Genomic DNA, 22,530 nt, shown 5'->3' with positions numbered 1-22,530 from the left:
TATTTTTCTAAGTAGCTGCTAATACCCAGTGTGTGGGGGTGAGCTGCTGTCTTAAATGGTGCTACCGCTGTTAGCCACAGGCAGCAGCAAGTGCTGGTCCCCTGTTACTGTGGTTCAGCTGGTGGCCAGTTCAGTTCCCTCTCCTAGAGAATGGTCCTGCTGGAGGTGTGTCTGGGGCTAACAGGCAGTGAGGGGAGTCTGTCCCATACCAGCAGGTACGCTGACAACTGGAGATGACTTTTGCATACACAAAAACAGGCTTGCAGAATTCCTGATATCCAATACTCTCCAGTGGCAAAGAGCTTGCAGGATTTACAGAGGGTTGGACCCCTACGTGTCACTGAACCTCCACTCAGCACTATAGAGGATCATCATTTGTTCAGTAACTTATGTGTAAACCTTCACATTCATACTATCAACTAGATATTAACTGGTTCTAGTTAGCAAGCTCTTTTGTGAGGGAGCTAGTCTGTGTTTTTCTTGTATGAGTATTTCTTTGTTGTGCCTTCTGAAGCTATCACTGTTACCTCCTGTTGTAAATCAGATGCTTCATGGGGCAAACCACTAACCTTTCTGGGTATGAGAATGCTCCTGCTGTTCAACGAGCATGTATGAATACAGGTTACAGGTATTTCTTCTCCTCAAAGCGTTTGATTTATTTTGTCCCCTTTGCAGACTGTCTCACCAGGTAAGAAATGTTTCTCTCTGGTGATCTCTGCATGTTTTTTGAGATGGGAGGAACTTTTTTGCCGTGACTTTGCGTAGTGGGATTTGCAGACTATTCATTTCCGTGTGTCTTGTTCTCATTTCCATGTTCTTTGCAAACGCATGTTAATGAAACACAAATGAGTGCATTGAAATTTGAATGGGTAATATGCTCTTTATATCAGGCATACAGCTTTACATATCAGATGGTTTCCACGGATTTTGTGACAGTCAAGAAAACTGCTGGATAAGGCTGTGTGTTATATGGTGATTGTGTCTGGGGCCATAGCTTACAGAGTCATCATAAACAGAATTATCTCATTAAAATAGAGCCAGCTTCTATTGAGGAGCAGGTGGCAATGGGTCTGGTTTATCGTCGGTTTACTGAGAGTCCTCCTCTGGCTCCTCTTTAATGGAATTCTGGAAATAATCCACTGTGTTCAGATCAGGCTTGAGCAAGATGATGTAGCATTTAGGGATATAGTAGGTCCCCAAGATACCCAGAGTGGTTGTCAAAATGGTACCAATCTGAGCAACAGACCTGAGGACTGTCTTCAGCGTGGCAAAAATAGCAACGAAGAAGATCCAGATGATGAAATAAATTAGGATGGCAAACGTGATCCCCCTGGCCACATTGTACCTCTTACCAGACGTCTGTACCATGAACGTGCACAGGAAGCAGACGAAGGCCAAGCAGCCGTTGTAGCCGTGCATGAGGGTAAAGGCCAACCAGGACTCGGTGTTACACACCAGCAGAACCTCCGTGGGGAGTGACTTGTAATCAGACACGAGATAGTCAGGGCCCAAGCGAAGATAGCAGAAACAGAGCACGCCCTCAGTGAGGAGGCATAAGGCAACGAGGAGCCAGGCCCTCCTCTGGGTCACCCAGCGCAGGAAGGTGGGGACACAGCGAGGGAACTCCGTCACAAGGGCGATCTCCAGGGACTTGATGAGGAAGGTAGAGAAACAACCATTGAGGCACAGGGCATAGACTATCTGCTGGATCATACAAAGGTTGTTACTGGGCTTCCCTATATAGAGACAGCAGCTGAGACACAGCAGCGTGAGTGTGAGCAAGGCAAAGAGGTTCAGTTTGCCTCCAGAAGCCTGCACAAGGGGAGTCTCGAGGTTCTTAAAAAAGAGCCCTGCTGTCATACAAGTCAGGGATGTGGTGATGGACATCAACGTTAGCAAGGCAATGGCGAGCGGCTCGTTCCAGTAGAGGTATCTCTCGCTGCGGTCATAACATCGCGTGCTCCGGCCAGGGGCCCACTGGTGCTCTGGGCAGGGAGTGCAGGTGGAGCTGTCTGCAACGGAGCAGAGAGAAGCTGATGGCCACCTTGCAGCGGGGTGCTGCTGCCCTGCTGCAGGCAGTCCTTGAGGATGGATCGCAGTCAGGAATTAGGTAGCTGGGTTGGGTGCTGCCTTGCCTACTTCCCCCCCCTTCTTAAGTGTATTGGATCTTCAAAGCTTGTGATAGTTCAATCGCTTTTTTCCCCTCTACTTCTCCACCCTCCCCCCAAAAGGATCCACATATTTCTTGGCTCTGTTTCCCTTCCCCAGGAAGGATCACCAGCTTCCAAAAGATCCCAGAATTTCATCGTATGCCTCTCTTCTACCTATGGCCCCAGAATTTCAGCATACCCCTCTCTCCTACCTCTTGAGGTAAACCATGCACATTGTTCTTACGCATTCTCTTTGGGTTCAACAGAGGAAGGTCCCCCACTGAAGATCTGTAGAGCAAGACTGAGCAATGCACAGCAGAACAAAAGGGAGGAAAATATTCTGCCCTGGCAGTGCTTCATGGAGGAAGAGCTCACAACTGATCATTACCAGCTCTGTGAACCTGTGAGACCTCAACCAGCAGATAGACATAATACAGACAGTTAAAGCCATTGAATTTCTCAGACCTCACCTTTAGTGCTCCAGAAGGTGTTTTCTGGACAATCTGTACAGTCATAGCAGCAGAGGTGGAATCCTTTTCTTTGTCTGAATTGTCCTGGCTTACAGTGTCTGAAGCACTCTGATGTAGGCTCCTGGACAAAAGGAAGAACAAATGTCAGCCAGACACTCTCAGCAGAAGCACGGTGTCACCAAACAAATGAGAATAAATTGGCGGTGCTGTGCTGGGATTTAACCTGTGTCTGAGTCTTAAACAGTGCTGGAAAAACCTCTTCCTAGTTTTGCACAATGGAGATGGATTATGTGTTTGCAGAGGAGGAAGACCTGGGTCCCACACAAATCTTGTAGGAGTAGCGTGCAGGCTCAGAGCTCCTTATAAACAGTCCTGATGAAGTGGCAACAAAGTTTGCTTCATTTTGTGGTTGTTTATGGTTTTGCTCGCTGTCTTTACCTTTTGATCTGCAGTGTGAAACTGAATCTGGGACTTATTGATGTACAAGGACTCTTCATAGTCGCCTACAGGCAGATACGTAAGGGTGCTGTTTTTCCAGGACCACAATATAAGCTTGTAGCCAGTGTTTGTGCCGTGGGATTGATCAAACCTGAAACTTTGGCCGTTCACCTTGAACGGGAGGGTATTCATGAAGTGCAGCAGCTGAGGAGAAAATGAAAATGGACAGTGAGTATTGGTACAGTTCTTGCTTGGAGGATGATACTGCAGTAAGCTAATTTCTGGCTGAAATCAGCTGTCCCTTACGTGGGCTAAGATTGCAGCTATCAGCCGTCTGGGTGTGTTATCAACTGCTCCTGTCTATTGTGCCAAGACCAATCGGTGGGAGCCAGGACGTAGCCCTGGAGAGGAGAATGCAGCCCCAGCCAGCAGCAGGGCAGGAGCACAACGCGATGTTACCTCCCCTCCCTGTGCGCAGCCCTGAGCCGTAGATTGGGTGAAAAATTGCTGTTTGTCACCCCTGACCTTTCCTCACCTGCCAAGATCTGATGGATCCTTTGGGACACGCTTGGTGGGTGCACCCCAGCGCTCTGTGCAGCGCGTGGGCCACGCTGTAGACTGCGACGTACACGGGTTGTATCCGTGAGCGCCTTAGCACGGACGAGACGTCGTGCAGCGAGATGTGGTCGCACTGTTTGCAATGTGTGTCCAGCACGCCAGAGCTCATGAGGTGGTTGAGTTCTATAGACTCCTGGCAAAATTTATCCTGCTGAACAGAGGTAAAGAGGTCGGCAACGTATTTCTGGAAGCCATGGACTGTGCCTGCTTTCATAATAAAGCCCAAGACTGTCCCAATGCTCTGAATATTTGGGATGGAGGCAGCTATGTCAGACAATATCCAGGCTTCAGTGCCAATCCAGACCTTCTCGCTCAGTCCCATCCTGATGCTGTGTTCCAGCAGGGCCTGGGCTGGCTGACTAAAGGCAAAAAGGACAATGATGTTGACTTTGGTCTTGTTAATTAACTTAATGGTATCTTCCAGTTGGTTTTTGGCTTTGGGGTCTGCAAGGTCTGTAGGAATTAATCCCTCGAATGCAATGCAGATGCTGTGGTTTCCAGCTATGCTTAAGAAGAGCCCCTGGGCTCCGCGGCCATATTCATCATCGCTTCCAATGGTCGCAATCCAGTTCCATCCAAACTTCTTCAGCAGCAGGACCACAGCTTCCCCCAAGTTCTTATCACTGGGAACAGTACGGTAGAAGGATGGGTACAACTCTGTGTTGCTGAGCTTCTCGCTGCTGGCTCCATAGCTGACCTGCAGATAAGAGGATAAGAGAGAAAGTGAGGCAAAGAGTGAAGCTGAGGAACGTGTTCACAGTCTAGATCCTTCTCCACCTTCTTTGCTTAGTCTCAGTGCACTAGATTTTCAAAAATGCTGGGTCAGGATAGTGGGAAGGAGGAACTCATCTAAGGGACAGGTCCCTCATGGCTGCATTTACTAAGAGAACCATTAACTGGCTCCTGTCCCTTGCCTCCAGTAGCGCTGTCCCACACAGCTATCTCCTTCCACTGCCGTTTGAGCCCATCCTCACAGCACCAGCCCTTATCATTAATGACAGTGATAATTAGCTACTTTCTACAAAGGGTGACGCACCCGATTCAGTAATATCTTGGCTCAGGGCTAAATTTACCTGACCATTACAGCTCGCTCTGTTGTGGTACCCGAGTATCTACAGTCACAGGTGTATTTTCATGGGATCCTCCCAGTTTACGCTGGGAGCTCCGTTATTCCCATTTTAATGGATCACAGAGCAGCCTGAGTTATCCCTCTTCTCTCTCAGAACTTAGACACTGGAGTGTGTTCTAGGAGGGAAGTTTAATGACCTGCCCAAGATCACTCAGGAAATCTGGGGCAGGGAAAAGACAGGAATCTGTGCTTTAACAGTCCTGGTTCAAAGACCTAGAGCATAGATAATGTTGTTGATCCAAACGCTTCCCCCACCACAAAAGAGAATTCTTGCTTCTCCAGAGAGTTTCTTTACCTGTGGGATCAAGAAGAAGCCGAATAGTTTGGCTGTTACCAGGCAGAGATCTGACTTATGTGGTCCGATCACAGCGGTGACACGAGGCTGGTAGTCGGTGTAGTTGCAGAGTACCCCAATGCCCGTGGTGCCATTTCGGGTCAGAAAGAGCAAGCTGGGCTGTAAGGCCACCACTGGCTCGGAGCAGGTGTCATACATGTCATAGCCCAGCTTTACTCCCGGGAGAAGCGAAGTGGAGTTGTTGATCTGATCGATAGCAAACTTCATCCCAAGAGCCCATATCAGCCCATCTACAAATAACCTGCAATAAGAGGAGCCAGGGAGTCCATCAGCGCTGTTCCAACAGCGATCAGCTTATTCCACATCCATGGACACTTCAACGGCCTGTCTGTTGCCAAGCCAGGTATACACGGCACTGTGGTCAGAGCATCCCCCTACCCACAGCCCTTGTAAATTTGTACTGTGAGTAGAGAGGCTCTGAGCACCTTTCAAATCTAATTAACCTTGTCCATCCTCTGTGCTTCACAGGAGAAGACACAGAGGTATGGAGAGAGCAGTATGTTGAGCAGTATGTTGAGGGTCAAGACTAGGGCCAAACTTCCCATCTCCCAGTGAAGCTGATGTTCCTCTTACCTTTCACACACGACGAGGGTGGGCTCCGATCGTGCCGTCAGGTTTAGGGTGTCGGTGCCAAAAGGGAACAAGCCCCCTATGATATAATCCCCGGGCCTGCGGAACTGAGCCGACAGGCACGTGGGTCTGAGGGCGGCTGCGTAACCAACGCTCAAGCACAGCAGCAGGTCTGGGACCATTATTTGTCTATTTTGGGGAAAATATTTCAAAGAAATCTCCAAGGGAATGTAGGAGAGGGAGCAGGGGCAGAGGATCCAGTCTCATCAGTTCCTGGGAAGTGTCTTTAAATAGAACTCAGACATGAAAATAACGGGGAAGAATTTGCTTAGGAAAATGCATTAAGTATGTAACTCTGTGCTTGGTGGGCAATAGTCAAATACGCAGCAGTGCCCCATGAGTGTACTTGGCTGCAAACCACTGCCCTAATCCTGGTTTCCTGTACTCAATGAGTAGCCTTTACTCAAGCAGAGTGACTTACTGAAGTCATTGTCACAGCTTTGGAAATGGGGCTTCCCGTAGGACGGGTGGTAAGCTCGGGTGCCCCAGCCTGATTTGGACACGTTGTTTGCATTGACTCCCCCCCGCCCCAACCAAACAAGAAACAACATCTTTAAGGGAATGTGTTTGTAGAAACTGTTTACAAACAACTCGGTTTGTGACTTGTCTAATGCAGGGAGCAGATCTTAATCAGTGCAGGTTGCTCATCTAAACGCATCGCCAAGGAGAAGGCGCTTTGACAGGAGCAGAATCCAACAAGCTGAAGTGTGGAGACTGGTGCCTGTCACCGTAACACAACCATGACCCGTGTGAGGCTGAGGAGGAAAAAATTTACTTGCTCACCAGCACTGCTTCCTTCCTGGCTGCCTGATCCAAGCATTCACTTGCATGCTCCCTACTTAGAAGCTCCCTGCACTGAAAGAATGTCCCATAGTTTATTTTTAAATGAACTTCAGAATATGTTGAGTTGCCTGAACTGAAGGGAAGTGGTAAGAGACGTACACAGCAGTAATTTTTATTATTTTTTTTCTTTTTAAATTCAAGGTCACCTCATCATGGAGATAACCGAGTCGTCCTCAGCGCATCGCAAGCCCTTGTCTGGAGCAGGCCGTTCCCACACTGCAAGGTTGGTCAGCTAGTACTCAGCTATACTGCTATTTATAGGAAGTTGTTATTGGCTGATCTAAATTTTTCTCACACTGAGCTATGGTGTTATTAACTTCAGTTTAAAAACCTGGGTTTAGGTACAAGTTGCACAGCACAGCAATTTAGGTTGTGTCATGGTTTGCATTTTTTCATATGGATGTGTTTATACTGACATCCTTTTCAGGATATCTTCCCCTTAATGTAATATTTGTTAGCTTTAACTATATAACTTCTTTTTAAAAGTTCTCAATACTAATTCAACTGCACAAAGTTGTAGAAGTCACACAGAGGCAATTATTTTCTCCCATCCATGCTTTCACGTGAAATCAAGTATGCTTTCTGTGGCAGAGGAGATAGTTTATGGGTGGACTTTTGTGCAAAATATTCGAACTCCCTCTAGTGAATCTGTCTGTTGTTGCAGCTTTCAAGTACACCAGTCACTGTAGGTGAAGGTCTTCCTCTTCTGAATTTGGTGCCGTTAGTGAAAGCTGCCAGGCTGTGAACTTGCCCAAAGCCACGTGCAGGACCTTAGTTTTACTCGGGGTAACTATCTGGGGTTGTTTAAAAAGGTTCCCATCATTTGGAGACAGAGCAGGACACCAGGAAAATAAAATTATCCTTAGGCAATACCTAGTTTACATGAGAGCACGCAGACTGATGGAAAGCTGTATTTTACTTGAAGTGCACAAAATGATTGGTTATAAACTTACAACAAAGTTTTTTCCCTACTGAGAAAGCTTGATTCTTTAATAGTAAATATCAAGTTCATTTTCAACATTAAGGTTTATCTCGTAAGAGGAACAGTTGAGGATGAACATGACAAGGGAGAAAAAGTCATCTTCCCATGTGGTCATCCTACCATTTGTGCATTAAACTCCCAAGAGATCCAAGACATTTTTTCACTTGACACACAACACTACTTGACATAGTTTAAGGCATTTAATACACTACACAGATGAAATACCAGCTGTATCAGACAGCAAGGGAGGTCCAGCAAGAGGCATTCTGTACTTTGTGACATGGAACTGCGCCGTTTTAATATATGGATTTATCCTATGGAACTGTGTAATCATTTTAAGGTGGCCTTAGCAGAAAGAATTGTGTTTTCACAGCATAGCAACTAAACCTCCATTTAGGGTGTTCAAGGAAATAACATTTCCTGTCTTCAGGCAAAAGATATTTTTGATAGATGTGACTGATCAGAACAGGAGCTCAGGACACAGCATGACTTCATCTGGGTTATTCCCATCTGATCACTAGGTGAATGGAACAGACTCTGCTAGTGAAGGACAGGATAGGAATAGATGACACTGTAAGTCATGTTCCTTCCACCACCACAAAGCAATCAAGCATTCCCATAAAGGATACTCTTCAGAAGCATGTTATTTGCATAATTTAATGTCCAGGTAGCTTAATCTCCATGAGGTAACAGTGATGTCCTGAATCATTCAGTGTTACGTTAGGCCAAAATGCCTTCTGAGATACAATCAAAACATGTTACAGCCTCTGGGATTCTCCCTTCTCCCCCAGATATTCACGTCATCCTGAACTAATAATGCAGTGCATTTTTCAGCTTTCAAAAAGCGAAGTAAACTCCATTTTATGTACTTTAGTGTGTGTGTATATATGTACATACACACGCCGGCTATTATATACAGTGATTTGCAATAGAAGCCATAAGCCTCACAAAGCAGGGGGTTACAGTACAAGTTCAGATTTCTCCCCAGACAGAGCAGTCATTTGTGTAGGCATTTGACACATACATTTAAAAAAAATAAACTATGAGAATGCAATTTAGAAGCATGGCTGGAAAAGCGATTTAAGTTACAGTCTGCAGCCTTAGCTGGATATATAGTATTGTGCAGTACATACTGAAACCTGTTCCACCTCCGTGGAGAGAGCTTCCTTTGACAGACATTACTCAGGATTGTATTTTCAAGGTTAAAGCATAACAGAGGGCAAACCCCCCCAGATCTATTCCATGGAACAGCTTGTAAACAAAAGCTGCAAAGGGAGCTTGCCTGGAGTGTAAATGCGTTCAGACACCTCGTCTGGAAGTTGAGCTGTCAGTGAGGTCCTTATCTATTGGTGTAAACATGCAGAAGCTGAAGTTGCAGAGTTTGGCTTAAAAAAGAAACCAACCCCCCCCTCCCCAGCCTAGCTCCAGTGTTGAAGGTGAATCCAGGAAGAAAAAAGAAATCCCTTAAGTAGGCTAATAGTGGTTTTTTTCTTATTGTAGAGCCAAGGCTCTACACACACACAGATATACATACATATAAAAAAATGGGTACTTTTTTTTCTCTTATAAAGTGAGGCACCCTGAATAGCTTTGCCAACTTGTCAGCTCTGTACTGGAGAAGGAAAGCGAGAGCGACCATGGACAGAGAACCGGGCACTTGTGTGTCTGTGAGAACACACGGTTTTCACCCCGTTCATCCTCCTCCTGTCAGTGTGGCGTGGCTCCTTCACATCCCTCCCGTCAAGGAAGGTCAAGCAGCCGATGCTGGGCAAAGAGCTCCTGGGTGATGCCGTAGACGTCGCAGATGTAGGGCAAGGCCTCGCCCAGCATGGCGACAGCCTCCTCGGCCGTGCCCACGTTCATGATGTCGAGGAAGGCGTTGCGGGACGGCAGCGTGCAGAAGGCCACCGTGGCGGCCTTGCGGACAACCCAGGGGTGGTAGGCGGCCAGGGATGCGTTGTAGGAGTCCGTGCAGATGACAGATGTCCGGGAGTCCTCCCCGCCGGTCCTCAGCCCCTCCAGGAAGAGCTGCAGCCAGCGCAGGGCTCTGTGGAGGCGCAGGACGGTGCGGCAGCCGGAGTCGGGGCACCCCGACTGCTTCTGGGCATCCACCCTCCCGCTGGCCAGCTCGTACTCCACCATGGACTGCAGCGACACGTACTTGTCCCGCTGCTCGCCGCGGCAGTAGTTCTCCATGATCTGCACCTTGGCCACCGCGTCCTTGGAGATGAACGAGAAGATGGCGCCGAGGCTGTGCAGGAACCTGCGCACGGAGAGGAGGAGGGGAAGGAAGACACGCTCCCGTTAGCGGGCGGCAGCCGCGCCCGGGCCGCGGGGCGGCCGCGCAGGGCACTCACCGGATAAGCCCCCGCCAGCCGCTGAGGTACGGGCCCAGCAGCACCTCCCGCTGCTCCGTCACGCACGTCTGGAAGGCGGCGAGGACCTCCCGCAGGCTGAACGCGCCCTGCGCGGCCGCCATGGCCCCGCGCCGCCGCCGCCGCCCGTCACCCGCCGCCCGGCCAATCCGCGGGGGGAGGAGGTGGTGCTTAGCGGTGCGCAGCGGCGCTGCGGAGCCGGACCCGGCGCGGCGGTGAGGGCGGGCGGGCCCGGGGAGGGCCGCGGCGGGCGGGGGGCTTCGGTGCGGGGCCGCGGTGCTGTGGCGGGCGTGTGGGAGCGGGTGTGTGCTCCGCTGAGGGGGGCGGCGGGGCCGGCCCTGCCAGCGCCTCAGGGAGGTGTTTCCCTGACGAGGGCAGCGGGGCAGGAGCCAGGCCGGGTTGTGCTGGGAAATGTGGCGTGAGTGGATAAATAAATAAAGAGCGGCAGGCGGAAGGGTGGGCGCTGGGGACAGGAGGCCTGGCCTGGTTCATGGTGGGGATGGTGGCTGGCGGAGCCGAGCAGGGCTGGGTTTCCCGGAGTTGTTAATCACGCCCGTGTTGATCTGAGTTGTGTTTTCTGACTCTTCCCTCTAGGAAGAAGTTGGGCCTGTGCTTAAGTTTTCTGCCCGGTGCTGAAAAATGCTTGAAATAGCGGCTAAATCGTCTTGTCTTCTTGTGGCCTCCATTAGACTGTTTCTGAAGTAATTTACCACGCAGTTTGAGGTTTAGAGTTTGTTAAAATGCCTGAGATAAAAGTCACTCCTTTGGGTAAGTCCAATCTAAACTCATGCTGAAATAGAAACGTTGAAAAACTTTGGAATTCAAGAATTCAGAGTATTATGTGTTACACTGCTGGAGACATAGGTGCCGTTCCGTGCCACAAAAGCTGGTCATGGTTGTATCCTGCAACGTGTGTTACAGTTGTGCAGCACCCAGACTTAATTCTTGTCAGGATGTCATTGGCCTCCCGTTGTCTGTCAAGCAAGCAAGACTCGAACAGTCTGATAACTCTGTTTTGATTACAGGACTCATTAATACACAGTGGTAAAGGCGTTGTAGTATTGTACAGAATAGAGTATTAGTTCTCTTAACAGTGCTAAAGATCCACAGGAAGCATAATTTAATTTTTTTTTTTCTTTTTTTTATGGGTTGCACAGAAACTGTTGAGATGCATTTATGTACTGAGAGGGCAGAGGATGTGCTAAGCAGGAGAACTGCTTTATTGTGGTGGATAGTTTTCTGGCTTGGTATGGACTTAACTAGAGCCTAATGAAGGCCTGTGCTTTCACTGGGAGGCAGAGTACTTGGGGAGGTGCAGAGCACTGGGAACTTTGAGTTCCATGCTGATCCTTTCCAGATAAGAGATTATTTTGCTCTTATGAACTGCATCTGGGTTGGATGCAGTGCTGTATTTATGCAGTGTTACAGCTGCAGCTGAAAGGCCCTCTCATAAGCTCAGGGAATGGGGTAAGTCAGGTCACATTTGCTTACCCTCTAAGATCTGCTTGTTTGGAAGAAAGGATGTAGTCTTTTCCTGCATCAGAAAAGGGCTGGGAAGTTTGTATGGACCTTTAAATGCTTCTCTTTTGAAGTGATTGTAAATGTTCCCAGAGATGTCTGACTTGTCTGTCTTTTGCTTGGGTCCAGGAGCTGGCCAGGATGTGGGGCGCAGCTGTATCCTTGTCTCTATTGCTGGGAAAAATGTCATGCTTGACTGTGGGATGCACATGGGCTACAACGATGATGTGAGTATGGTGGAGAAGCACTAACGTTGTGTAGAGATGCTTTTAAGGTGCATCTGTCTGGCCTTTCCCAGCAGGGCTCCTGGTTCCTTGTTCCGCTCTGTTCCCTTTTATTTGAACGTTGCCTGAGCACATGTATCAGCCACTGCTGGAGCTGGATGATGGCAGAGAACAAACTACTTGTTCCCCCTGCAAAATCTTGCCTTCCTGTGCAAGAGCTGCGTCCCTCAAGTATTCCAGGTCTATGAAGTGCCACCATCCAGCCATCCTTTCCCTGGGTTGTGGACTCTGAGAAAATATTAAGCAAGCTGTGAGGGCTCCATTCCTGGTGGTTTTGGTCTTTCTGTGCTTTAAAGCATTAATCCTGTCATTAGCTAGACTGCTGTTGACCTAGTGCTTGGTTTTGAGCAGTTAATTACTTGTGGGATCTGCACCACACACCTCTGATGCTTTAGAGCGAGAGCGAGCTAGGAAATACCCCTGATGGTTGGTCAGCTGATAGTAGTAGGAAAGGGATAGTGGCAAAAATATTCTGTAAGATAGAGTTAAAGCGTGACACAGAGCAAATGTGCTGTTACAGAGAAGGGTTTGAGGCTTTCTGCCTCAATGCCTGAGATAAAATGCATTGGTCACTGCTTTTACTTTGAAGATAAACTTGTCTGTAATTTATTTATTTGGATTAGGAATGCAGTATTAATGGGCTTTGTTTCGTAATGGATAGCCTGTGTTTTCATGTCTCTGCAGAGACGCTTCCCGGACTTCTCTTACATCACTCAGAACGGACGGCTGACTGACTTCCTAGACTGTGTGATCATCAGGTGAGGAAGTTTCCTTCCTTGTCAGAGCTCACAGGGGAAACAGGAAAGCTTTGTGCGCTGTCCCTAGCAACCCAAACGTGTTGTAATTCATCATTCATATTTTAGCTAGTTCCTCTGTGTCATGCAGTGCTTTAACAATCTGAAGCGAGATCTGCGAGCCAGGCAAGCTGAGTTCCTGTGCAGCATCTCCTTTACCCTTTGTGTCTTTTTGCAGCCACTTTCACTTGGACCATTGTGGAGCTTTGCCGTATTTCAGTGAAATGGTCGGTTACGACGGGCCCATTTACATGACACATCCTACCAAGGCCATCTGTCCCATCCTCCTGGAGGACTATCGGAAAATAACTGTAGATAAGAAAGGGGAAACGAACTTCTTCACTTCCCAAATGATTAAAGACTGTATGAAAAAAGTGGTTGCTGTGCATCTTCACCAGACAGTTCAGGTAAGTGATCATTTCTGCATACTCTTGGACCAGAGGAGCTGGGTTGTTGTAGAAGGCAGAGCCACTTCACTGAAGGTGTGCACTGATGCAGTGTTTGCCTGGTCGTGCAGGTGGATGAGGAGCTGGAGATCAAGGCGTACTACGCAGGCCACGTGCTAGGAGCAGCCATGTTCCAGATCAAGGTTGGGTGCGAGTCAGTTGTGTACACTGTAAGTACAGACAACATTTATAGATCCCTGCATCTCCTTTTAATGGTCTGTCCTGTTACCTTGAGAATACTAATGGATTTCTCTTCTTCCATTAGGGTGATTATAACATGACACCAGACAGACATTTAGGGTAAGTAGGAAGCTGAGTTTCTGTGAGTTGTATACAGTTCTGACAGGAAGGTTTTAGCACAGCTTCTGTTAATACTAGGGGCTTATCAGCGTTGATTCTTTGCTAGGAGACTGGAACATTTAATGATGTCTTTGCTGGAACGATAAATGCAATTTTGACCTGTGAGAATGAACAGATTTACATTGATTGTTCCAGATAGACCTTAATGTAATCTTCTATGTACTCAGATTAATGTATTTTTAAGGCTGCATAATAATTGGACTGAGATGTTTGAAATGTTTTATTGTCATGGTATTTTCTAAATGTATTTACTTTCTAAGAGAGTGCCAATCACAAATTTTCATGTTCATTTAATTTTTACTGGCATGTATGAGAGATTTATAATATTTATGCTATTTAGAGTAATATTTTAATGCATTTAACACAAGTAATAGACTGGAGAAGAGTTGTTTTTCAAAATCTGTAGTCTCTATTCTGAGCTAGATTCACTTAGAGAAAGCAGGGCCTGCAAAGAGGGGTCCTGATGCTGCCACAGAGCTTCTAGGTGCCTTTGGGCAAGGCGATGCACATCTGTGTACCTGTTTTCCTATCTGCAAATGGAGATGGTGACATTCTCCACCCATCTTTGAGACCTGCAGATCCAAAATGCCAGATACCATCTCTTGATTTTTTTAAAATTCTTTTTGTTTTAGTGCTGCCTGGATTGATAAGTGTCGCCCAGATTTATTAATAACTGAATCCACCTATGCCACAACTATCAGAGATTCCAAACGCTGCAGAGAAAGAGACTTCTTGAAGAAAGTTCATGAGACTGTAGAAAGAGGAGGGAAGGTACGGCGTTTTGATAATCTAAGGGATGTGGTTTTTCCTCAGTGAGGGAAATGCTCGAGGCTTTCCTCAGCGTGGACCATCTGAGGTCGTAGCCAGGCATAGGTGCTTGTCCAATATCAGCACCTTTCATTCCAAAACTGCAGTGAGAAGAAAGGTCAGCAAAAGAGTATCAGAAAGCAAGAGGGGACTGAGGGACTTGTTCAGAAACGGTAACGCTCCAGGGCCGTTCACATGCTGTTTCACAGGTGTAAATCATACCTCAATTGCAGGTTCTTATCCCAGTTTTTGCCCTTGGACGTGCCCAGGAACTTTGCATTTTATTGGAAACGTTCTGGTGAGTGCAGTCTCCTCTGTGCGTCTGCCACCTCCTTGTTGTCCTCCTTAGGTTGTTGTCCTGGCAGGTTTCTATGTTTTTTTCCGTGTCTGTTTAGTATGAGCACTCTCATTAGTATTCCTCTGCATGTCAGCCCATGCTGGCAGTCGTGGAATTTCTTCTTTCCATATATTTCCCAGTGTTCCTGACTCCAAGCAGTAAACTAACCATTTTCTTATCCAGAGTCATTCCCCACTCCTCCCCCAAACACTCGGGATCAACTGTGCTTTAAAAAATTTGATTGCATCGTTGCCACATTGTAAAAGTGTTTTAATGGGAGGGGGAGAAGGGATGAACAAGTATTAAACTTGTGTATAAGCATTGTGTGGAAATGTTTCTGATGATAATACCAAATGATACCGCTTTTAATTATTTTCCATAGCAGAATGATTAGTATTTGTAATGGAAGGAAGTTGTCTGTAGTGGGTGAGAAGGAGAATTGGACTAAAGCCTACTCTGTAGTAAGTTAATGCATAGCAATGTAGCATTGTCAGACTGATTTGTAGCTCATTGAGAGTTGGGTATGAAGAAGAGATCTTTGGAGCCTACGTGTGTTTATGGATTTTCAGCATGGATAGCCAGGATCCTAACTGGGCCCTCACGGGTCTTTGGAATGCTGCTTTCCACAGGGAAAGAATGAATTTGAAAGCTCCAATTTATTTTTCCACGGGACTGACGGAGAAGGCCAATCATTACTACAAGCTCTTCATCACCTGGACTAATCAGAAAATTCGGAAGACATTTGTGCAGAGAAACATGTTTGAGTTCAAACACATCAAAGCATTTGATCGGGCCTTTGCGGACAACCCGGGGCCTATGGTGAGTGGGTGCTAACAAGGTAACAGAGCAGATGTGTGGGGTCAGGGAGCTGGGTTTATACCACTCTGCTCCTGGCTAAGGCAAACAGGCAGGCTGCATATAATCTATACCTCTGGACCTGATTCAAACCATAACTTTAGAGTATATTCTTTTGACTTAAGTCAGGAGACAGATCCTTTACAACACAATCTCTTATCGCTGATTTTGTTTCTGACTGGTTTATTGGGCAGTAGCTGAAAGAGGAATCTGTTGAGCATGACAGTGTCATTATAAAAGCATTCAAAGTTTATATCAGATGCTATGGATGCTCACAAAAATTTCCTGATTCAAGTAGTTCAACTTATTTGGAAATTAGACAAGGTGGGAAAAATAAAATAGCAAAATAAATAAATCCCCATTAGAGCTTTGGTGCAGTCAGCATGCTGTGATGTGTATTAGTGGACACTCTCCACAGTTTTAGGATATTTATATGTTATAAGTAATGGAAAAAAACCTATTTTTTGTGGTGATTCTTGGTTCATCTTTGAATTCTAGGTTGTGTTTGCAACCCCTGGTATGCTTCATGCGGGACAGTCCCTTCAGATCTTCAGGAAATGGGCAGGGAATGAAAAGAACATGGTAAGAACTTCTGTGTCCTTGAGTGATGTTTTGCATTAATGTGATAGTGGTACTGATACAGCTCTTCCTGAGCATCCAGGGCTAACTGCCAACCAACCCAGGGCAGAGCTCTTCCAAGCTCTGAGTTTTCTTTGCTGTGTTTGACAGGGCAAGCAGAGGAGGTTTGTGTCTCAGACAGGAGGTTGGGGGTGATTTTCTTTTCGGAAGTGCTTTCATTAATTTGCAGCTGCTTCAAAGACACTTGTAACTGGTGTTAACTCTTATCTAGTGGTGTGTAATTTCAGGAGGTTGCTTCTAATTTCATTTTCATGTGTGTTCTGTAGCTGGGTGTTCACAAGCTGCGGAACAAAGCAAGCAGCTTTCCAGTTAAGGATGTAAGATGGGAAGAACACAAATTTTTTATCAACATTATGCGTTTGTGGCTATTTCTGTGTTCACAACAGCTATGCTCCGTGCAGTCTGTGCAGAGTTGGTAGGTGTTTCTGGTTTCCTTCTCAGGTCATCATGCCAGGCTACTGCGTGCAGGGCACTGTTGGCCATAAGATTCTGAGTGGACAGCGCAAGCTGGAAATGGAAGGAAGACAAATAGTAAGTTTTATTTTCAAGAGGGGGGAATCAAAGCAGTTCCTGATTCACAAAGCCTGTGCTTTCTGCTCCTCTGCAGCTGGAAGTGAAGATGCAGGTGGAGTACATGTCCTTCAGTGCCCATGCGGATGCCAAGGGAATAATGCAGCTGATTCGCCAGGCTGAGCCACGAAATGTTCTCCTGGTCCACGGTGAAGCAAAGAAAATGGAGTTTCTGAAGCAGAAAATAGAACAGGAATTTCGTACGTATAATGTTGGTACTGAAGAGGGAATGGCAGTAGAAGGAAGGCGTGAAAATTCACATCCTTAATCCACTGGCCCTCAGCAGAGTTCGGCATAATGTGATTTACAGGACCAGTCACCCTCAAAAAACTACTACCTGTAACACGCCTTACTTAACATGTGAAGCCCATTTAATTCTAATGCCCATTTGGGCTTGAAGTAAAAGTCGTGTTGTTTGTATTGTTACAGTTCAGCACTTACTGAACTGCTGCAGCAGTCCTGACCTTGGTTGTTTACCTTGCAGATGTCAACTGTTACATGCCTGCAAATGGGGAGACCACCACAATACTCACCAACCCCAGCATTCCAGTGGACATATCCCTGGGGCTCCTGAAGAGAGAGACAGCAATAGGTGATGTGTTTTCAACCAAGAACTTAAATCTTTTGGGCCCTGCCACTGTGTTCTGTAGTACTTCTATCAGGTGGAAACAGTGGTGCAGGGGCATTTCTAGCAATTATTAAGTCCTACACCAGTCACCCTGTATGAGAAGTAAGCACATCCTCATTAACCATGTTTTCTTTCTCTTCCATCGGCCTCGGTTTAGGTCTCTTACCAGACGTCAAGAAGCCAAAGCTAATGCACGGCACGTTAATTATGAAGGATAATGTAAGTAAAACAAGTTCTTCTGTTTGTCTTGTGTCTCTGTATGAGTGTGTTGTCATCACTCATACACGAGTTGTGGGTGAACAAGGAACTAAAAGATAAGCAGTCCTAGTTTCTTGGAAGGAGCCCAGTAACACCCTACCTGGGAATATTAATCTGTAAGAGAGACTCTTTAGCCTGGCACTTGTCTTGACTGATAAGTCTTCACCAGTCCCACAATTAGTATCTTGGTATTCATGAGCAGGGTGTCGTGGTGGTAGAATTTTTACTGGCCACTCTCATGAATGCTCATGGTTTTCAGCCTGTGAATGCAGGGTGTTTGATTCACTGTGCCTGTAAAAATCAGGAGTCAAGCAGGAGCCTGTTGTTGGTAGACCTCAGTTTGTTGGACGAGGATGGAAAGGTGCCAAGGGAGGAGTTCTTACTCTGTAACCTCATGTTTGTATTTAAATAAATCATTCCCCCTAATACAGAGGTTAAACCAACTTCCCTTCAGAGAACAACTTTAATTTTGGGAAATAAAGAATTGGTATGATTCTTTAGGTGGACATTTTGCCACCATCTTACCTCTCCCTTTGCTGTCCATCATACACTCATGCCTAGTGGTTACGTACTGAAATGTGCTGAGATGTTTCAGAGATTGAAAAGGAACGGTCTTACCTGCTGGAGTTCTGCAGGGATGAACATGTCCGCAGAGGAGGAATAAAACTTCAGAAAGAGCAAAGAAACAGATTATGATGGATTTGTACTTTTCCTCTGCAGAGCTTCCGGCTGGTCTCTCCTGAGCAGGCTCTGAAGGAGCTGGGCCTTGCAGAACATCAGTTGCGTTTCACCTGCCGGGTTCACATCCAGGATCCACGGAAAGAACACGAGACGGTGCTTCGCGTGTACAACCACCTCAAAGGGTACGTCCCTCCTGAGCTGGGCTTGGGGTTTTTCCCCCCTAGGGATGGACTTGAGCTTATCATTCAGAAAATTCTCTGCAGCCCAGAAGACAAAACTGCTCTAGATTCTACAGCTATTGTGAAAGCCAGAAAGGAATTCTGTAGGAAATCCTACATGATTAATATAAGCACCAAAATGAGCAAGCTGGGAATCAGCCCCATTCTCCCTCCCTTGGGCAGAGACACAGCTGAAAGTAGTAACAACATGCTGGTGTTTGGGATTCAAAGACACAGGGGGTGACCCACCCTTCAGCTCCTATGCATGTCCCATCCTAAATAAATCACATCTTCCCTCTTACCAGGGTCCTGAAAGATTATTCAGTGCAGCATCTCCCCGATGGTTCTATAACAGTAGAGTCCATTCTTATCCAAGCCACAGCACACTCAGAGGATCAAGGAACCAAAGTTCTGCTCGTCTCCTGGACTTACCAGGTAGGAATACTTGAAGACAAACTTTTCAAGCAGCTCTGATCTCTAAACTCTCAGCTGTATCACTACTGCCATACAGCATATGGTATGGAGGTATTTTATATTGTTATTTCTTAGTTGTAAAACTTCAAAGAACAAGCAGGAAGCTAACACACATTGTGCTGAGATTACACACAGTCATTGTTTTCTTCCTTTCAGAATTATACTCTCCATGCCTGTATTTTTAAATGCTTTTTTTACAGCAAGGAAATGCCTTCTTGAGGGCAAAGCAAAAAAAAAAAACAGTATCAATGGTTCTTTATTCTTTGCTTTCAAGAAAAACAGTCACTTTCCTCAAAAGAGACACCTCAGGTCCAGACACCTGCTTTGACAAACGGGAGCTTTACAGTGATATTTTGCAAGAACCCCCTGAAATGCATCTGTGCTAACTAACAGGATTGGTTTCCATTTCTGAACACTGCCAACATGAGATTTTGATGAGTCCAAGAATTATTTCAGTCTGTTTCTAGGTACCAGAATCAAATTTATCACCCCAAATGGGAAAGCTCAGTAGAAGATTGCTTTCAGCCTGTTTCTCTTCTCTCCAGGATGAAGAGCTGGGCAGCTATCTCACATCCCTGCTGAAAAAAGGGCTGCCGCAGAGCACAGCGTGAGCAGCAGCACAGCGGGCTTGCAGAGAGAGTTAGATTTTATTTTGTTTACATGTCAACGTGCTTTTCTGGTTTTAATAAAGGAGTTACAGTGTTTGTCCAGTCCCTGCCCTGACAGCACGCACCGTTCAGCAGTACTGCGATCTTCCCCCCTTGGAAACCTGTCCAGGCCATCACTGCAGCATGCTCTGAAGAGTCCTGAGGAGCAAGCTTTGAGTTGCTTACACCATAAGGTAAAGGATACTCAGTGTTCTTCCCACAGCTCAATTCCCTTAAAACCTCACCTGTGCTGAGGGAAACAAGGCACTTTGAAAGCTTCACAATTAAAATGCAAAATATAATGGAGGCAAGAGTAGCATAAAGCCCTAAACGTGCTATTTACCCAGCAGCATCACTTTTTATATCATCCATACTTCCCTCAGTGACAGCTGACAAGCCTGCAAGAAAGCTGCACTCCTACATGGAGTCTCTAAAAAAATTTTTCTTCCTCTGTCCAGAATATAAAAATTGTGCTTAGTTGGAAAGAACAGTCCCTCCAGGGCTGGACAGTTTTTCCATAGCCTATAAACTGGACAAAAATAGCAGTACTTACGAAAGGTAAAAGATTAATTTGTCCTAATGCTCCCTCTGAGGCTCTCACCATCTCCAGTTTACAAGTGCAAGGATTTGCACTTGTCTTACCAAGCCCAGGAACACAGGAGTAATTATTTTCAATATTTTAGAGAAGTTTGAGCAGGTTTTCTCACCAATATTTAAAATATTTCTCCAAGCTAAGAGCAAAATCCCTCCTTTAAGCTCCCTGGCCATTCTTGGTCCAAGTCCAACAGTGCAGCATAACCTGGGAACCCCACGCACCCGCTGCCAGGTCAAGGTGTGACTCTCAGCCTGCATTTTGGGCACGGAAATGCAGCTTTAGGGCATTGCCACAGGCAGGCCCTACCCTGTTCCCTGTTAACCAAGCCCCGTGACAATTTCCCTTCCCCTCTCATCTGCTCAGCAGTCTCCTGTGGCTATAGGCTGATATATAGTTTGGGGGTGGCGTGGGAAGGAACACAGCAGTGTCTGTATCTCTGTTAACCAAAATCACATCCTCTTAAGCAAACTGTTGGCTTTTAAGCAGGTTTGTCAGCCAGGCCCATGGTTTTCTGGTGACTCTGATAACCCACAAATGATAAATTCTCTCCAAAGTCTCACGTGGGTAGAAAAACTCAGCAGTTCTCAGAAGCTGTGTGGTTCTGTGAATACAAGAGAAGGGGGAAACAGGTCAGATGATACATTTTATGATATAAAGACAATGACTAAAAAAAAGAGCTTTAACATCTGAGCAGGACTGCACAGTGCAAGGAGTTGTGCCAGCTCCGACAGCAACTTCCCTCAGTGACTCTCTGGCAAGAGGAGCTTGTTTACCACTGGTCCTGTACAGGGTTAACTGATAAATACTTGGAGTTATCATCTTGTAAGCTTGCATTAATAGATGTCCAGCTTGACTCCATAGGCACGCGATGCTAGAAACCCTGAACTGAAATACTCCTCAGGAGGCCCATCCATGGCTGCACAGGAAGGGAGGAGAAGCCCTTATTTGGCTGTGGAATGCAGGCAGCAGCTGTGAGCCCAGCTGGCTCCAGTGTGCCCCCCAGGGAGAAAACCCAGGATCCCTCCAAACTAGGGAAAAGCCAAGCAGGGCTGCCCTGATCCCTCAGCATTCCCTGGGCTGTACTGTGATGGTCCCAGAGAGCTCTGTGTTCTCCTACCAACCCCAAAGTTACACAAAAGGAGACCAGAACATCCCTGGCCCTGAACACAGCATGTTCCACCACGTGCTATCTCGGACTATCAGAGAATACACCTCCCCCAAGTACTGTCCTAACTGGCTAATACAAATACAGAGCTGTTAGGCTCTTGCCTTGATGTAACCACCCCTGTCCAAAGAGCAGTAGGTTTCACAGGCTTGTTTTCAAAGAAACAGTTGGGAAGATGAATACTGTACTTACTTTAAGTAGATCAGTTGATTCCAGCTCTGTGGTTTTTATTTCCATGCCTCTGGTGTAGTATATAAACATAGGAGGACTCCCCGAAGTTCTGGTCGCAGATTGTGTACACCCTTTTAGACCTGAATCTGAGCTTGAAGTTGAAGTGCCATTGCTTGCTGGAAGAGGTGAAGTAGTACAAGATGGGGTTAAGGCAGCAGTTGAGACTCACAAGGGCCAAGGTGATCCTTCGCATTTTGTAGATCAAGGTGGTAAATGACTCGTTCTGGATGACCTGGGTTCTCATTAAGAAGTGGAGCAAGTGGGTGAGATGATACGGGAGAAAGCACAAAGTACAGATGACCAGGATGATGTAGATGGTGCTCAGGGCCTTCCTCTTGCAAATGCTGTGTTTGATTTGGGAGATCCTCCTCGCAATGAGAGGGTAGCTGATCAGAATGATGGAAAACGGGATCACAAAGCCAAAAACCAAGGCCAGGATGTTGTAAGGTGCCATGCGGTACGTCCAGCTGCTCGTAGTAAAGTTCTCGAAACACGCTGTCGTGTTCCTCACACCACTGTTGTGGAGGGGACCTCCAAGGATAAGTGGAACTGTGACACTTAGAGCGACCACCCAAAGGACTGTGACCACCATCACGTAATGGGTGACTCTGATCTGGATGTAGGTGAAGGGGTGCAACACTGCGATGTAGCGATCGACACAAATGCAGGTGAAAAAAGCAATGCTCAGGTAGATGTTGATGTAGTACAGAGTCCCAGTTACCCGACAAGCCATGTCTCCAAAGACCCAATTGTTCTGATTCAGGTGGTAATGGATTTTAAAAGGCAGCACACAAACAAACAGGGTGTCCACCAGAGCCAGATTAACCATGTAGACAGAGGAATGAGACGTGTGCTCTCCTCGGCAGGACAGGAAGAACAGAGCCAAGACGTTTTCTATCAGTCCCAGCACGAAGACAATGCTGTAGATGACAGGGAACAAGGAGTACTGGAAGTCTGCTTCCAAATGGAATTCTGAACTGGTGTTGGCAACTGTCTCATTGGAGACTTCTTCAGTCCAGGAAATACTCATGAT

General features: G+C 46.6%; 4 protein-coding genes across 7 annotated transcripts in view; 1 reads left to right on the top strand and 3 right to left on the bottom strand.

Moving 5' to 3' along the window:
- The window catches only part of INTS11 (integrator complex subunit 11), a 25,865-nt gene extending 6,281 nt beyond the window's left edge, over window positions 1-19,584 (top strand). For 2 of the 4 annotated variants that reach the window (XM_068414498.1, XM_068414497.1), the window contains 19 exons: window positions 6,775-6,856; window positions 9,187-9,998; window positions 10,585-10,758; window positions 11,638-11,735; window positions 12,477-12,550; window positions 12,765-12,993; window positions 13,104-13,202; window positions 13,298-13,332; window positions 14,025-14,163; window positions 14,433-14,497; window positions 15,166-15,355; window positions 15,890-15,973; window positions 16,472-16,561; window positions 16,638-16,800; window positions 17,085-17,192; window positions 17,386-17,447; window positions 18,207-18,349; window positions 18,691-18,820; window positions 19,405-19,584. In XM_068414498.1, the coding sequence (XP_068270599.1) occupies window positions 10,731-10,758; window positions 11,638-11,735; window positions 12,477-12,550; window positions 12,765-12,993; window positions 13,104-13,202; window positions 13,298-13,332; window positions 14,025-14,163; window positions 14,433-14,497; window positions 15,166-15,355; window positions 15,890-15,973; window positions 16,472-16,561; window positions 16,638-16,800; window positions 17,085-17,192; window positions 17,386-17,447; window positions 18,207-18,349; window positions 18,691-18,820; window positions 19,405-19,470 (1,803 nt within the window). In that variant the 5' untranslated portion in view covers window positions 6,775-6,856; window positions 9,187-9,998; window positions 10,585-10,730 and the 3' untranslated portion in view covers window positions 19,471-19,584. Of the gene's footprint in view, window positions 1-6,774; window positions 6,857-9,186; window positions 9,999-10,130; window positions 10,206-10,317; window positions 10,409-10,584; window positions 10,759-11,637; window positions 11,736-12,476; window positions 12,551-12,764; window positions 12,994-13,103; window positions 13,203-13,297; window positions 13,333-14,024; window positions 14,164-14,432; window positions 14,498-15,165; window positions 15,356-15,889; window positions 15,974-16,471; window positions 16,562-16,637; window positions 16,801-17,084; window positions 17,193-17,385; window positions 17,448-18,206; window positions 18,350-18,690; window positions 18,821-19,404 lie in introns of those variants that run through there. The other 2 variants (XM_068414499.1, XM_068414501.1) reach the window with 2 other exon arrangements.
- TAS1R3 (taste 1 receptor member 3) lies at window positions 1,087-5,912 on the bottom strand. Its single transcript, XM_068415132.1, has 6 exons — window positions 5,734-5,912; window positions 5,101-5,401; window positions 3,594-4,373; window positions 3,059-3,262; window positions 2,621-2,741; window positions 1,087-2,012 (listed from the first exon to the last, which is right to left on the bottom strand). Exons 1-6 carry the CDS (start codon window positions 5,910-5,912, stop codon window positions 1,087-1,089), a joined length of 2,511 nt encoding a protein of 836 aa, XP_068271233.1.
- CPTP (ceramide-1-phosphate transfer protein) lies at window positions 7,454-10,113 on the bottom strand. The gene is made up of 2 exons (XM_068414504.1): window positions 9,973-10,113; window positions 7,454-9,878 (listed from the first exon to the last, which is right to left on the bottom strand). The coding sequence occupies exons 1-2, from the start codon at window positions 10,092-10,094 to the stop codon at window positions 9,356-9,358; spliced, it is 645 nt and encodes a 214-aa protein (XP_068270605.1). The 5' UTR covers window positions 10,095-10,113; the 3' UTR covers window positions 7,454-9,355.
- Window positions 19,098-22,530, bottom strand: LOC137671142 (lysophosphatidic acid receptor 6-like). The gene is made up of 2 exons (XM_068414502.1): window positions 21,459-22,530; window positions 19,098-20,702 (listed from the first exon to the last, which is right to left on the bottom strand). The coding sequence occupies exon 1, from the start codon at window positions 22,525-22,527 to the stop codon at window positions 21,469-21,471; it is 1,059 nt and encodes a 352-aa protein (XP_068270603.1). The 5' UTR covers window positions 22,528-22,530; the 3' UTR covers window positions 19,098-20,702; window positions 21,459-21,468.

The sequence above is a fragment of the Nyctibius grandis genome, chromosome 17, assembly GCF_013368605.1.
Source record: "Nyctibius grandis isolate bNycGra1 chromosome 17, bNycGra1.pri, whole genome shotgun sequence".
Lineage (NCBI taxonomy): Eukaryota > Metazoa > Chordata > Aves > Nyctibiiformes > Nyctibiidae > Nyctibius > Nyctibius grandis.
The sequence above is the reverse complement of the archived record's forward strand: the minus strand, read 5'-3'. Positions and strand labels throughout refer to the sequence as shown.